The sequence below is a fragment of the Patella vulgata genome, chromosome 6 (genome assembly GCF_932274485.2).
Source record: "Patella vulgata chromosome 6, xgPatVulg1.2, whole genome shotgun sequence".
Lineage (NCBI taxonomy): Eukaryota > Metazoa > Mollusca > Gastropoda > Patellidae > Patella > Patella vulgata.
In genome coordinates, this window is record NC_065884.2 from 40,298,604 (window position 1) to 40,315,464 (window position 16,861).

General features: G+C 36.5%; 1 protein-coding gene across 3 annotated transcripts in view; it reads right to left on the reverse strand.

Moving 5' to 3' along the window:
- The window catches only part of LOC126825376 (homeodomain-interacting protein kinase 2), a 157,181-nt gene that overhangs the window by 57,147 nt on the left and 83,173 nt on the right, over positions 1-16,861 (reverse strand). For all 3 annotated transcript variants that reach the window (XM_050554977.2, XM_050554976.2, XM_050554978.2), the window contains exon 7: positions 7,100-7,262. In XM_050554977.2, coding sequence (XP_050410934.1) covers positions 7,100-7,262 — 163 coding nt within the window. The remainder of the gene's footprint in view (positions 1-7,099; positions 7,263-16,861) is intronic.

Here is a 16,861-nt window from a genome sequence, read left to right on the forward strand (position 1 = left end):
CCTCTACAGGGTCCACAACCTTGATATTACATATTTTTACACTATTCGCGTACAAATGTCGGCCATTTGGTCCTATTTTAAGAAATTCGAACTAAACCTTCCTTACGGTGTAACGGTGATATAATCAAACGTTTTTTGTAAATCGGATAATAATTGTGACCTCCAGAGGGACCACAAGCTAAAAAAGGCGATTTTTCGGACAATAAGGGGTCATAATTCAGGAAGTTACGTTCCGATAGGCGCAAATATCAAAAGGAACCAAGATCTTTGGGTTATAAACATGCATGTCAAGTTTCATCAAAATCGGTTCAAAATTGTGACCTCTATAGGTAGGGTGACCCATGTACTCACAGAAAAACAGTCCACCGCTGATAGTTCAAGACTACCACTGAAGCGTGCACATTCGCCGTGCCGAGACCAACTTTCTGACAGTATGATAATATAAATAGCCATGGCACGTGCAATTCTCTACAAATCTATCAACTATTACAGCCGTAAAAAATTTATTGTTGACGATTTTGAATAGCAGTAAACTTAAGCTTCTTGGTTATTACAGCAGATTTATAAATTACGTTCGTTTCATTTTTTAAATCGCTTTATCATTAACTGTACCGTTAAGAGCGGCATCTTTTGGTTTAGTACAAATAATATCTCTGAATCACTCAGGTTAGATAGGAACATGATACTAGCAGTAGTTTCATTTTACTTTTACAAGCTGCTTAAAACGATTATTGAGCTACCTAACGTGCTTACTTCTAAATTCAATTTCTTGTTCTAGTTTTCTGTTATGTTTCGTAAAAAAGTAGTCTTGATTATCCCGACCTGTCAATCAGACGTAGAATGGTCGATAGACTGGTTACTCAAAAGTGTCTGGATGTTATGGACGACTCTTGGAACCAGTTTTCAGTCTATTATTTATACATGATTAATGGTCATAGCTTATTAAGTACAACATGATCGTTTATTTAGTGACTATAATTGTGTGAAACTGATTTGAGGCTTGGCATATATATAAATATTGTGGCGTAATTGTCGAGATATATGGAGATATCTATTTATGGTGGGTCACCCTACTATAGGGTCCACAAGCTAAAAACGTGATTTTTCGTACAATCAGGGGCCATAATCCATGAAGTTTGGATCCGATACATGCCAATATCAAAAGCAGCCGAGATCTGGGGATAAACCTATATTTCAAGTTTCGTCAAAATCGGATGACAATTGTGACCTGTAGAGAGTCCACAAACAATTGTGGATGGACAGGGGCGAAGACAATATATGTCCACATGAAAATGTGGGCATATAAAAAGGGTGTAAAAATGAGCTACTTACAACTCATTCAGGCTTTTCATATACTATTCAAAAAAAGTAGGGGATATTTGATTTTTAAGTGTTATTAAAGTCACCTAATGAAACTGACGAAGAAACAAATGACAAAATGAAATGAAGTTCACATTCATCGATTTATTCCAAATGATCGTTAGACTAAGTAAGGCACAGACTGACCATTATAAGGGTAAAATGATACCCGGGGTCAAACAGCAAAGTTACCACAGCATCACAACCAAGTCAGTAACGGGTAAATCCTCCTCTGTTTGCCAAACAAGCATTGATCCGACGTGGCATACTCCTAATGAGACGTCTAAGGTCATTTTGGTCCAGATTGTCCCATTCCTGTTTCAACGCAGCAGCAAGTTCTTGGACATTGGCAGGACGTTGTTGACGTTGACGTAACCTCTGTCCAAGCATGTCCCAGACATGCTCGATGGGGGAGAGGTCAGGACTCAGTGCTGGCCAAGGTAATGTGGTGATGTTCTGTTGTTGGAGGTAACTTGTAACGATCCTGGCCCTGTGACATCTTGCGTTGTCATCCTGGAAGATGAAACGGCGGCCATGACGTAGTACGAACGGCACAACATGGACTGCCAAGATGTTGTCCCGGTAGTACTGGCCTGTAACATGCCCTGCAACAACATGTAAAGCCATTCTTCCAGCAACAGTGATGCCTCCCCACACCATAACAGAACCACCCCCAAATCGATCATGTCTGATGACGTCAACGTCTTGGAAGCGCTCGTTTCGACGACGCCACACCCTCCTACGTCTGTCCAAAAAATCAACAGTGAACCTTGACTCATCTGAAAACATCACATTGCTCCAGCGTCGATTATCCCAGTGTTGACGATCCCTACACCAACGACGTCTTGCCTGAATGTGATGATCTCTCAAACAAGGGATCACGCGAGGACGTCGGGCGCGAAGGTGACCCCTATGCAGTCGATTCCGAATCGTCTGGCCACTCACTCTCACACCAGTGTCTGTTTGAAGACGAGCGCTGATCTGATTTGCTGTGATGACACGATTTCTCAAGGCCAAGGTACGGATAAATCGATCCTGGGCTTGAGTTGTCGCCCTTGGTCGACCTAAGCGTGGTCTGTCCTGTACAGATTGTGTATCACGGTATCTGGACCATAGCCTGCTTATGACAGACTGAGAAACATTCATCGTCCGCGCCACAACCGCCTGTGTTGTGCCGATCTGTAGCATGCCAAGGGCACGTAACCTTTCATTTTGGGTAAGCCGACGCATATCAAAATTTGTTTTCTGGTCACTAAAACAATTAAACTGATGTTTCCACCCTGGAATTCAATGCCACAATGACTGTAACATTCAAAGTCAGAGTCGTGCAAATCTTGGGTTGGACCCCCATGATGATCCCAAGCATCACCTGCATTCCATGCGGTAGCTATTGGTGCGTTTGGGCGTCACATGTAACTGGAAATGTTTCTTCTGTTAGGTTCTATAGTGACATTTTTCGTAGTCATTTGCATATTTTAGTATTATGCCCCCAAAATCAAATATCCCCTACTTTTTTTGAATAGTATATTTTAAAATATTTCTTGACAACTTTCATGAACCTGTAGCATTAATCCATAAAATGGAGATGTATGTCAAAATTAGTTTGTAATATTGGCTGTTGTCAAGAAATAGGCAATTTTGCAGGAGTCACTTTTCATGTTATTTTCCCTGTATACGAGTTAATTATAATCCGATTTTCTATTTAGTTTCACCATGTGATGCGTAATGCCATTTCTGACTGGCCAGATCCAATTTTACATTTTCAATGTCACCGGACAAAAACTGTATTTTTAGCTTTTAAAACAGATATTTTATTCAAATGAATTTCATTTGTAATGTTTTCAAAATGTTGATATTTGCTTCCTATCAACAAATAGAATGAACCCATACGATCATACACATACCACAAAATGGTTTCTAACTTGTACGGTTGCAGAGAAATAGACAATTTTCTACAGGTCACTTTTCAAGGTTTTTGGTCTATAAAAGTGTCAATTATTTTTCACCATGTGATGCCTAATGCCATTCATGAATTGTTATTTTTTGGAATTTTGAAATTTGACTTATATGTTTGGATAGCTGACATCAATCAACAAATAGAATGAACCCATACAATCATACAGATACCACAAAATGGTTTCTAACTTCTATGGTTGCAGAGAAATACACGATTTTCTACAGGTCACTTTTCAAGGTTTTTGGTCTATAAAAGTGGCCATTATCATTCGATTTTCATACATTTTCACCATGTGATAGCTTATACCATTTATGATTTCATGGAACTAATTCAACATTTTCATTATCACCGGAAGTAATGTCATTTTGGCAAAAACTGTATTTTTAGCCTTCAAAACAAACATTTTTGTTAAGTGAGTTATATTTATTATTCATTTAACATTATTATTATATTTGACTCCAATGGACATATAGATAATAGATTGAATCAATACGTTCATATAGATGTCCAAAAATTGCTTCTAGCACCTTCCCTTGTTGGGAAATAACCAATTTTGGCAGGAACACTTTTTGAAAAAAAGATTTCGCATTTTAATTTTCAATTAGAAAGTCAGCTATCTTAGCGTTAAGTTAATAAGTTTTGTCAGGATCATTTTTTTGACATATGTAACACATGGTAACAAATGTATAAATGGAAAAGATATTGCTGGATTTGGTTGATTCTGCGTCCATTTTATTACATGTGTGCAATGCTTATGTGGATAACGTGACACCGGAAGAGACATAAGTTCCAGGGTAATGGGGCACCAGTAAAACCTGTCATTACTTCATCGCAGTTCTAGTCCAATTTGAAACGAACGCGTCAGAATTGGGTCAAATGAGGTCCCGGTAGGAAAGAGTAATTGCAAGCTTCCATTCCTTTTGAAACATATGCCCACAGCAGCTAAATCGTCTCAAGGGTTGTCGCATATTTATTCCATTGTAGGTAATTGGGGGCCTTTACAAGACAGTTCCATACAGATCAGATTATAATTTTTGTCGTTTGAGGGTTCACAAGGTTATACAAACTGAAACAAGGGCCTCAACTCTGGAAGTAATCTACAGACTTTTTCGTTTGAGTAATTTAAATAATGCATATAAATTTCATACAGATCGGATGATCACTTTTTTCATTCAAACGTTCAAAAGTTTCACAAAGTAAAACAAGGGCCATAACTCTAGAAATAATTGACGGAAATTGTTGAAATTTAATAGACGTGTTGATAACTTTCATCAATCGAGCAATAACAAGGTTGAACAAAGTGAAACAAGGGCCATAACTCTAGAAGTAATTATTGTAATTTGCTGAAATTCAATAGGCTTCGTAGTTTCACTAATTTAAACAAGCCAACAGTAAGGCTGATGTCCCCCGCCGAAATCTCAAAATAAATAGATGACACATAAATTAATCGCACATTTATTTTTTTTCAAAAGTATCAAGCAATCAAACCGATTATCAACTATACACCAAGTTTCATCACTCTCTATCAGATAGCATCAAAGTTATCTGATCCCAAAGCTTCGACCAATAAAATTCCTTAGCTCTGTTTACCTTTAGCTCGAAATGTTAATCACTGAACTCAGTCAAGACATTCACCTAATGAACATCAACATCAAGTTTAAACATTCTACCTCAGTGTAAAAGCAGAGTTGTTATGTTCCAAAGTCTTGACCAATCAAATTGCTTATCGATCCTTAGCCTAAGCAGAAAATTCTCATCATCAAACTTAGTCAAGGTAATGAAATAATGAATCTATACTCAGAGTTTCATCACTCTCACTTAATTAAAACCAAAGTTATTGGCCCTAAAGCATCAACCAATCAGATTGCTTATCTCTGTTTACCGTAAGCAGACAATCTTTATCATCGTACTCCATCAAGGCATTCACCTTATGAACACCTACACCAAGTTTGAACATTCTACCTCAACTAGAAGGAGAGTTTTTGTGTTCCAAAGTATCGACCAATCATGTAATGAAACTATACACCAAGTTTCATCACTCTCACTTAATTAGAACTAAAGTTATCGTGTCCCAAAGCATCAACCAATCAAATTGCTTATCTCTGCTTACCCTAAGCAGAAAATGCTCATCTTAGAACTCAATTGAGGCATTGACCTAATAAACACCTACACCAAGTTTGAACATTCTAGTTCAATTAGAAAGAGAGTTATTGTGTCCCAAAATGTGTGACGGACAGACAGACGGACGGACAGACAGACAGACGAACCCATTTAAATAGTCCCCTGCTTTCTTCGAAAGGCGGGGGACAATAACGCATATAAATTTCACAAAGATCGGGTGATAACTTTCGGCGTTAGAGCGTTCACAAGGTTCAATAAAGTGAAATGTACCGTAATTCTAGATGTAATAAACGGAAATTGTTGAAATTCAACAGGATTAAATGCTCTTTTTACTAACTTAAATGGCACATATAAATTTCATACAGATCGGCAGTTAACTTTAGAGGTTAGAGCGTTCACAAAGTGCAACAAAGTGAAACATGGGCCATAACTCTAGAAGTAATATACAGAAATCGCTGAAATTCAATAGGATTCTTCTCTTTACTAATTTAAATGACGCATGTAAATTTCATACAGATCAGCAGATAACTTTTGATGTTAGGCCGTTCCCAAGGTGCAAAAGAGAAACAACGGCCATAAAACTAGAAGTAATTGATGGAAATTGCTGAAATTCAATTGGCTTCTTCGTTTCACTAATTTAAATCATGCATATAAATTTCACAAAGATCGAGTGATTACTTTTGGCGTTCACAAGGTTCAATAAAGTGAAACAAGGGGATCAACTCTTAGACGTAATAAACGGAAATTGCTGAAATTCAATAGGCATATAAATTTCATAAAGATCGGATTATAACTTTTGGAGTAATAGCGTTCACAAGGTTCAATAAAGTGAGACAAGGGCCATAACTCTAGACATAATGAACAGAAATTATTGAAATAAAATAGGCTTCTTCATCTCACTCACTAATATAAACCACATATATCAATTTTAAAACAATTGGATAATAACTTTTGGAGTTAGAGCGTTCACAAGAAATTGTGAACAATGGACGGACGGACGACAGGGGCGAATTCTTGGTAATTTGTTTCGGAGAATCCTGTATTATTGTAATATACAAAAATAACAACAAACAGTACACCGTTCGGAAAATTTTCCGTATCTAATTCACGTAGCGAATGCGCACGCGTTTCAACAAGTTCTTCAAATTCAGCCAATCTCGGCATATTCCGGTACCCTACATTATTAGATGTACTGAGGTTGGCCGAATGCAGTTCTCTATTATATTCCAAGACTATTCATGCGGCGATATTGTAGAACTTTCTGAGCATGTTTACTGGTATACATTGTTTCTGCATTGTTAATTAGTATGGCGATGTGAACGGGGGGAGAAAACGATATGTAATTGGCCAGATCTGTGGCTCAGGTAGACTTTTTATTTTCTGGATCAGGAAGGGGCACCCCTGCTAAGATGTCCGGTCGTGGGATAAAGTGAAGATTTTGAGGGCACAGCGGCCTATTGAAAGGGCTACCCCCGGCAATGGCCGCAATTAAATTTTCGAGCAAGAAGGGCCAACTCTTTACCTAAATCTTACATAATGCATCTTTAGTTAAATAAGCTTACTTGTTCTGTGTATCAGTTGTAGTCTATTCAAATAATAACAAATTTGATCAAATTCTTGTTAATTTAAATTGTAATAAATGATAAAATATGGGAGTGTTACCTGTGTATGAAGGGCATTAATTTGATTGTTAAAGGTAACAGTAAAGTTGCCATTACTAGAAGGAACAACATTTGTCATCATACTACTACTATTTTGGTTCATGTCATATACACTAGTTCGTGGTCGGCGACAGATTTCCATGGCCTGTACACTTTGTTTTGTTCTGAAATTATACAGCAAAATTAAACTTCCAACATTTCAACCACATGAAGATCTGACCAGTTGTACTGGGAGGTCGGGCCAGGTCATACAAGCGGCTTTTGACCCTATGACATTGATTAATATATCAGCGTTGACGTTTCTATGGGTTTACCCACAGTTCCGTGCAGAGCACGCCAAGAGCTCGCCGTAAACACCATTTCATTGGCTAATTCCTCACATCAACTAGAACATCTGTTATATAACAATTCTTCCAGATCCTAGTGTTGTGATGACAAGTAAAAACGAAATTTTGAACTATAAAAAACAAAACCAGCGGCTGCCAGGCAGGATACGCCCACATTTTCGAGTAATGGATAGAAAACAAGCTAAAACCAAAGTGATTTTTCCTACAATCAAGAGCCATAATTCAGGAAATTACAATTCGATATGCGCAAATATCGAAAGGAACCGAGATCTTAGGGTTATAAACTTACATTTCAAGTTTCAACAAAATTGGATAAAAATTGTGACCTCTATAGGCTCCACAACCTTGATATACCATATTTTTACACAATTTGAGAACGAGGGGCGTAACGGTGATATAATAATAGTTTTTTTTAAATCGGATAAAAATTATGACCTCTATAGGGTCCACAAGCTAAAAACGCGATTTTTCGTATAATCAGGGGCCATAATTCAGGAAGTTACAGTACAATATGCGCGAATATCGAAAGGAACTAAGATCTTTGGGTTATAAACTTACATTTCAAGTTTCAACAAAATCGGATAAAAATTGTAACTTCTATAGGGTCCACAACCTTGATATACCATATTTTTACGCTATTTGAGAACGAAGGTGGCCATTATGTCTGTCAGTTTTGGGCTGATTTTCATGTAATTCAAACTAAGTCGTCCTTAGGGTGTAACGGTTATATATTAACACGTTTTTTTAAATCGGATAAAAATTATGACCTCTATAGGGTTCACAAGATCTTTGTGTTATAAACTTACATTTCAAGTTTCAACAAAATCTGATAAAAATTGTGACCGCTATAGGGTCCACTACCTTGATATACCATATTTTTACGATATTTGAAAATGAAAGGCGGCCATTTTGTCTTTCAGTTTTGGGCCGATTTTCACGAAATTCAAACTCAACCGTCCTTAGGGTTTAACGGTGATATAATAATACGGTTTTTTAAATCGGATAAAAATTATGACCTCTATAGGGTCCACAAGCTAAAAACATGATTTTTCGTACAATCAGGGGCCATAATTCAGGAAGTTACGGTCCGATATGGGCGAATATCGAAAGGAACCGAGATCTGTGGGTTATAAACTTACATTTCAAGTTTCAACAAAATCGGATAAAAATTGTGACCTCTATAAGGTCCACAACCTTGATATACCATATTTTTACACTATTTGAGAATGAACGGCGGCCATTTTGTCTGTCAATTTTGGGCCGATTTTCATGAAATTCGAACTCATTCGTCCTTAGGGTGTAACGGTGATATAATAATACGTCTTTTTAAATCGGATAAAAATTATGACCTCTATAGGGTCCACAAGCTAAAAACGCGATTTTCTGTACAATCAGGGGCCATAATTCAGGAAGTTACGGTCTAATATGCGCGAATATTGAAAGGAACCGAGATATTTGGGTTATAAACTTACATTTCAAGTTTCAACAAAATCGGATAAAAATTGTGACCTCTATAGGGTCCACAACCTTGATATACCATATTTTTACGCTATTTGAGAACGAACGGCGGCCATTTTGTCTGTCAATTTTGGGCCAATTTTCACGAAATTCAAACTCAGCCATTCTTAGTGTGTAACGGTGATGTAATAAAACGGTTTTTTAAATCGGATAAAAATTATGACTTCTATAGGGTCCACAAGCTAAAAACGCAATTTTTCGTACAATCAGGGGCCATAATTCAGGAAGTTATGGTCCGATACGCGCGAATATCGAAAGGAACTGAGATCTTTCGGTTATAAACTTACATTTCAAGTTTCAACAAAATCGGATAAAAATTGTGACCTCTATAGGGTCCACAAGCTAAAAACGTGATTTTTCGTACAGACAGGGGCCATAATCCATGAAGTTTCGATCCGATACATGCCAATATCTAAAGCAGCCGAGATCTTTTGGAGATAAACCTATATTTCAAGTTTCGTCAAAATCAGATAAGAATTGTAACCTCTAGAGTGTCCACAAACAAATTGTGGACGGACGGACGGACGTCCAGAAGTCCGGACGGACAGGGGCGACGGCATAATACGTCCACATGAAAATGTGGGCGTATAATGAAAACTAATTCTAAACTGTTTTTTTTAAAGAGGGACTCTCAGTATGTAAATCAATGATGATCAGGAAGATTTTGATTCCACTGTACAATATGGCATGTTCAAGTTACAGAGTGAGCAAAATATAATTCATTGCAGACATATATGACTTGGGGCTCAATTTAAAAGTCATACATATTTTATATTAAGTAGTCTGGTAAACACAGTGCAAAATGTTTTAGAATTGACACTTAATGAATGCTACTAAGTCAAAATTTGAATAAACTTAGTACACACAGTGAGTATCCCGTTTCTTTTAGAAACTAATTATGAAAATTTATCTCAAGAGCTATTTTGAAAAAAATAAATTGATTTCTTGTTGAAAGTAAGGCCCCTTTAAATTAAATTAAACAATATTTGAAGTTATTTTAAGAATAAAACCACCAGCAGGTGTTATTGTAAATAATTCAATAACATATGAACTCAATGTTACTAATCAGCTGCCAGAATTTTATTATGACTCATTACTAAAACATGTGCCAGAATAAAACCGATAGTTATATTAAACACATAGTTATATTAAACACGGAGCATTACAAACACAAATATTAGTGTTAAAGCTATGTGCTACATCAGAAATATAAACAATTAATTAACATTCTCATGGCAAATGCGCAATTAAGGGGAGTTCAGCTTAAATTCAACAGTACTTTTAAGCATTTCCAAGATGAATGGCACCTACTTAGATAAATTACATGTTCATGTATCTCAAGGTCTTTGTATTACTGAAGTTACTGCTTTGTGAACAATAGTATGGACAAATTCTGGAACACTTGATATTATTTCAGAACAAGCGGTTGCCATGCAAGATACGCCCACATTTTGCAAGAGATGGACAGAGAACAAGCTCAAAAAAAGAAGTGATTTTTTCGTACAATCAAGGGCCATAATTCAGGAAGTTACAATCCGATATGCATGAATATTGAAAGGAACCAAGAGCTTTGGGTTATAAACATGTATTTCAAGTTACATCAAAATCGAATCAAAATTGTGTCCACTCTCTACAGGGTCCAAAACCTTGACATACAATATATTTACAAGATTTGCGTACGAGGGGCAGCCATTTTGTCCGGCAGTTTTGGTCCGATTTGTACGAAATTCGGACTCAACCATCATAAGGGTTTGACAGGGATATATTCAAACGTTTTTTAAAATCGGATAAAAATTGTGACATCTAGAGAGATCACATCCTAAAAACGCGACTTTTCGTATAATCAAGGGCGTATATCGAAAGGAACCAAGATTTTTGGGTTATAAATATGAATTTCAAGTTTCATCAAAATCGGATCAAAACTGTGACCTCTATAGGGTCCACAACCATATTTTTACGCTATTTGAGAACGAACGGCGGCCATTTTGTCTGTCAATTTTGGGCCGATTTTCACAAAATTCGAACTCAGTCGTCCTTAGGGTGTAACGGTGACATAATAATACGTTTTTTTAAATCGGATAAAAATTATGACCTCTATTAGCATTACCACATCAAAATTTCAAATAACAGATGATGTGTTTTTCTCTGTTTTAATGCATGCAGCCTGTTTCAAACATGAAGAAACTTTTTAAATTTTCAAAATCGGTTAATAAATAAGTTTTCTATGAACATTTTTCTCATCGCAGATGGCAACATTTTTCTGACAAAAAGTAATAGACTTATCTATAGGCAAAACACGCCCTCGAAATAGGGCTTTTTGAGGCTAAAATAGTCTTTTAAAGATCCTACAATAACTCTGGTAATATCAAAAGCAATAATAAGTTGAAATTTTGACACCCAGATGAAAAATGGACGACAAATTCAATTCTGTCGTCAAAATGCCTCTGCAACATACGCGTTCCGTGAGATGGTGGCCATCTTGGATTGCGGTTAAAACAGCCATTAAAATGTACTGCAATTATGAGGTCAGCATCAAATGACACTACACGGCTGTTAAAAATGCTTCATTCTGCACTCCATAAAGTAAGTTTGATCTACTTCATGACTTCAAAGAAAAATGGCGGACATCTTAGAATCCAAGATGGCCGACATGCCAGATTCCGTCACAATCGGGTGTCATTTATTCGGTGCTCAAAGTATGGGTTGTAATATATCATTGGAAAGGTATTGAAGAGGGGATTACAGTTTCCAAATGTCCAATACCCACCAGAGAACATATTAAATAAAGAAGTTGTTTTTAGACATTGTTTATTTTGTTCAATATTTCAAAGATGAGACGTGGAATGTCGAAAGTTGATGCGCCTTCATGAAACTGCTTGCATCTTTCACAAATACATGAAAAATAGGTTTCAAAAGTTTTATATGATATAGGAATGCTAAATTCCCTCACATATTATAATTGGAAAATGAAATGAAAGATTATTCTATAATTATTTACCAAACATTTCATCAATAATCAAGTAGTCTAGCTTATATAGGCCCAGTAACCTTTACTGACAATCTAACATGTAAAATTAACTAATTTTAATTGAGTTACATTATAATAAAAATAATAATTTTAATAGGCCTACTAGATTATTGAAAAAATTTTGGTAAATAATTATAGTTTTCCATAATTTTACTAATTATATTAATATCTAAATTTAACCATTTTTATTGCGTTATATTTTAATCAAAATGATAATATTAATTAGCCTACATGATTACTGATAAAATGATTGGTAAATAATTGTAGTTTTACATAATTTACTAATTATATTAATATCTAAAACTGAACTATTTTATAATCAAAATGATAATATTATTTAATAGGCCTATAATCTAGACTACTTGATTATTGATGAAATGTTTGGTAAATAATTATACTATTATAGTTTTAGTAATTCGATTAATATCTAAAATTAACTAATTTATGGGACATACATGTTTGTCATTCGGTTCCAAGACAACTGTCAAGTCAAAGCCATACATAAATGTCAAAATAACAAGAGTTTTGTTTATATCGTGCGTGATAGCATCCATGGAAGGATTACCCGCCTTCCACCCCCTACAGCTAAAATGACATGCAAGTTTGTCCAATCAAACTCAACAAAGACAATCACGTGATGTCAACAATGTTCGTCATAGGGGAATACCATTTTGCTATGAATGGAATCGCCCGTGAAGTTTTCGCCGTAAGAACTCGGCTTGACAACCAAACTTCTGCGGCTTATTCCTCAATGAAAACAGTTTTTATTACCGACGACCCATATATCATTATAATCTACGATATTTCATAAAGGTTCTCACTGTTTTAAAATTCCAGCCGCAACATTGAGTTTTAGAAAAATTTGACTTCAATCTTTTAAAACATTTGTATCTCAAAAACTATACCAGCCATTTTGATCGGGAATGCCGCAGAACCTTGCAGGGTTCTTCCTGATGATTCGTTGAAAGTTTCAATGACGTACTGAGAATCCCCAGCGAGATACCGCTCAAAAACCCGGGCGTGCCGTGAACACTAATTAATTTGCTAATGGAAAAACAATGGCTAACTGCCAGTGACGTAATATTAGCGTGGGTATTTTATAACTTGTGTTTTGAGTGCATTATCAATAAAGAACAAAAACGAAACTTGTATCACTAGAAAGGTAATTTAATTGGCTTTTTATTCATATAGGTTAAAATATGTTGACACAAATTGTGAGTTTTTTATCGGATATTTTTTCTTGGCACTCTGTGCGCAAGGAGTGTAGGACACGGTCAATACGCTGACTGAGTGTCACACAGCGCTGAGGACGAATGTGGTAATGCTACCTCTATAGGGTCCACAAGCTAAAAACGCGATTTTTCGTACAATCAGGGGCCATAATTCAGCAAGTTACGGTCCGATATGCGCGAATATCGAAAGGAACCGAGATCTTTGGGTTATAAACTTACATTTCAAGTTTCAATAAAATCGGATAAAAATTGTGACCTCTATAGGGTCCACAAGCTAAAAACGTGATTTTTCGTACAAACAGGGGCCATAATCCATGAAGTTTCGATCCGATACATGCCAATATCGAAAGCAGCCGAGATCTTTTGGGGATAAACCTATATTTCAAGTTTCGTAAAAATCGGACAAGAATTGTGACCTGTAGAGAGTCCACAAACAAATTGTGGACGGACGTCCGGATGGACGGACGTCCGGACAGGGGCGACGACAATATACTTCCACATGAAAATGAAGTGAAATAAGGTTTGACATACTACTTTGGTGCACCCACTGGGGGCTAATGAACAGTGTTCGTCACAAACGTCGAGCCGTAGGCCCAAGGCCGACTGATTTATCGGAGGAGTCCTGCTTTCCTATTTCACTTAGTCCGATCATTAATGTAAATCCGTCAGTTTTTCGGGTAGAAACCGTGGAACAAGCTTTATTTTGTAGGTTTGGATGTTATATGACAAAAAAACAATGTTGACATTTTTTCTGGGTAGGTCTTCATAGAGTGCGACGCCATTATTTGAAGGCAGCCATTTTGCGATAATATTCCGACTTATATTTTGTTTTTAACTTATTTATAATCTTATCGACATAACAAACGTGATTTGGCACTGTATAAGTATTGACAGGGGTCATGAAAATATTTCAGATTTTTTCCATCACTAACTGAAGATATTTCCAAGGTGGCAACCATTTTTTGGCGGGAAAATCGGACGATGTGCCGATTTTCAATAAGTAGTAGTGTTTGGTGTCAATATATATGTTTTCGGGTCGCAGATTCCATTCCTGACATTTACACCCTTGTAAGATGATCATATGTTCACATACATTTTTGGCAGGAAAATGAGAAGATGGAGAAGATGTGCAGATTTTGATTAAGTAGTAGTGTTTGGTGTCAATATATATGTTTACAGGGGTACATGATCCATTTCTGACATTTACAACCTTGTAACATACGCCCACAGCAGCTAAATCATCTGAGCGGTCGACAAGGGTGGTCGCATATTTATTCCTTTGTAGATAATTGGGGGCCTTTATAAGACAGTTCCATACAGATCAGATTATAAATTTTGTCGTTTGAGAGTTTACAAGTTCTACAAACTAAAACAAGGGACTCAACTCTGGAAGTAATCTACAGAAATTGTTGAAATTTGACAGGCTTTTTCGTTTTACTAATTTAAATAATGCATATAAATTTCATACAGATCACATGATCACTTTTGTCATTCAAACGTTCACAATCGCCATAACTTATTGACGGAAATTGTTGAAATTCAATAGACCACTGTTTCACAAATTTAAATGATGCATATAAATTTCATACATATCGGATGATAACTTTCATTAATCGAGCATTAACCCTTTCATTGCGTCTACCCGGTAGTACCGGGTATTATAAAATGTCGGTAAAATACGTGTACCCGGTATTACTGTGTACTCAGTAAAGCCCTCGCTAAAATTAGTACTGTAACTGCAAGTGCCATCTATTGTATTTTCTATACACTAGAACATATTTCCACGTGTTTCAAAGCGGCAAACCGTAAAATGGCGGAGTGCATAGTGACAACGTAGACGATGCACTCTCGACGAAGTCGTGAATGACGTCTTGCTGACCAACACGGACAATTTCGAGGCGGGTGATAGACATAATTCGTTTCCAGTTATTTGATAATGATAGTAGTCAGGACAGTGATTGGTATTATGAAGTGTGTGATTTGTTGCGCGACGTAATGCCCAAGGCTAACTATGTTTCCCATGCATGACGAACAAGCCCAATGTGAACACGATAGCCCTGTGTCTGCAGTAGATTCTGACAATAATTCTGATGTTGATAATAATGCTGGCCTGCTGGATCGTAAAAGACGTAGGCAATTCCCGAGTCCCGAACGTGTAGATCTATTGACTGACTATATTGATAATGATATGGGACTTGATATGGGGATGAAAGTGAAAGTGGAAGTAAAAACAAGGTATTGCAATTCGCACGTGGTCATGGCAGCGGGAGACGTGATGCGCGTGTTCGTGGTGTCATTGCTCATGGCTGCTATTGATATTTTTGTTCATTTTATGTATCTTTATCAAAATCCAGTGAAAAAAAACAATATCTCATAAGTATTTCATGGAGAAAAATTTGTTTTCGTGTTAGCTTTAGTGAGAAATGAGAAATCCAAAACGGCCGCCATGACGTCACGTGACTACATTATTATGCAAATTTCAAAATTTTGATTAAGTAGTAGTGTTTGGTGTCAATATATATGTTTACGGGGGCGCAGAATCCATTTCGGACATTTACAACTTTATAAAATGATCACATGTCCACATATTTAGCATTTTCCAATATTGCTGCCACTTGTCACGGGAAAATCGGACGTTGTGCTGATTTTGATTAAGTAGTTGTCTTTTGTGTCAATATATTTGTTTTCGGGGGTGCAGATTCGATTTCTGTTATCTCTAAATTTTGTAAAATCAAGAGGAAGTTACGATCCAATATGCGCAAATATCAAAAGGAATCGAGATCTGTGGGTTATAAACATGTATTTCAAGTTTCATCAAAATCGGATCAAAATTTGTGAACTCTACAGGGTCCACAACCTTGATATACCAGATGTAAACACTATTTGCGCAAAAAGGGCGGCCATTTTGTCCAACAGTTTTGGTCCGATTTTCACGAAATTCTAACTCAATCAACCTTATGGTGTAACAGTGATATATTCAAACGTTTTTGTAAATTAGATAATAATTTCCTTACCATCAGGGACCATAATTCAGGAGGTTACGATTCGATATGCACAAATATCAAGAGCAACCAAGATCTTTGGGTTATAAACATAAATTTCAAGTTTCATCAAAATTGGATCAAAATTGTGACCTCTAGAGGGTCCACAATCTTGATATACCAGATGTTCACACTACCGTATTTGCAGTGAGGGGCGGCCATTTTGTCTGGCAGTTTTCGTCCGATTTTCACAAAAGTCGAACTAAACCAACATTACGGTATAACGGTGATATATTCGAACAGTTTTTTTAAATCAGATAATAATTGTGACCTCTAGAGGAACCACAAGCTAAAAACGCGATTTTTCGTATAATCAGGGAACATAATTCAGGAAGTTACGATCCAATATACGCAAATAAGAAAGCAATCGAGATCTTTGGGTTATAAACATGCATTTCAAGTTTTTTCAAAATCGGATCAAAATTGTGGCCTCTAGAGGGTCCACAACCTTGATATACCAGATGTTTACACATTTTGTCCGACAGTTTACGTCCAATTTTCATGTAATTCGAACTCAACCAACAATACGAACTAACGGTGAAATATTCGAATGTTTTTTTAAATCTGGGATATAAAGATATGTTTTAAGTTTCATCA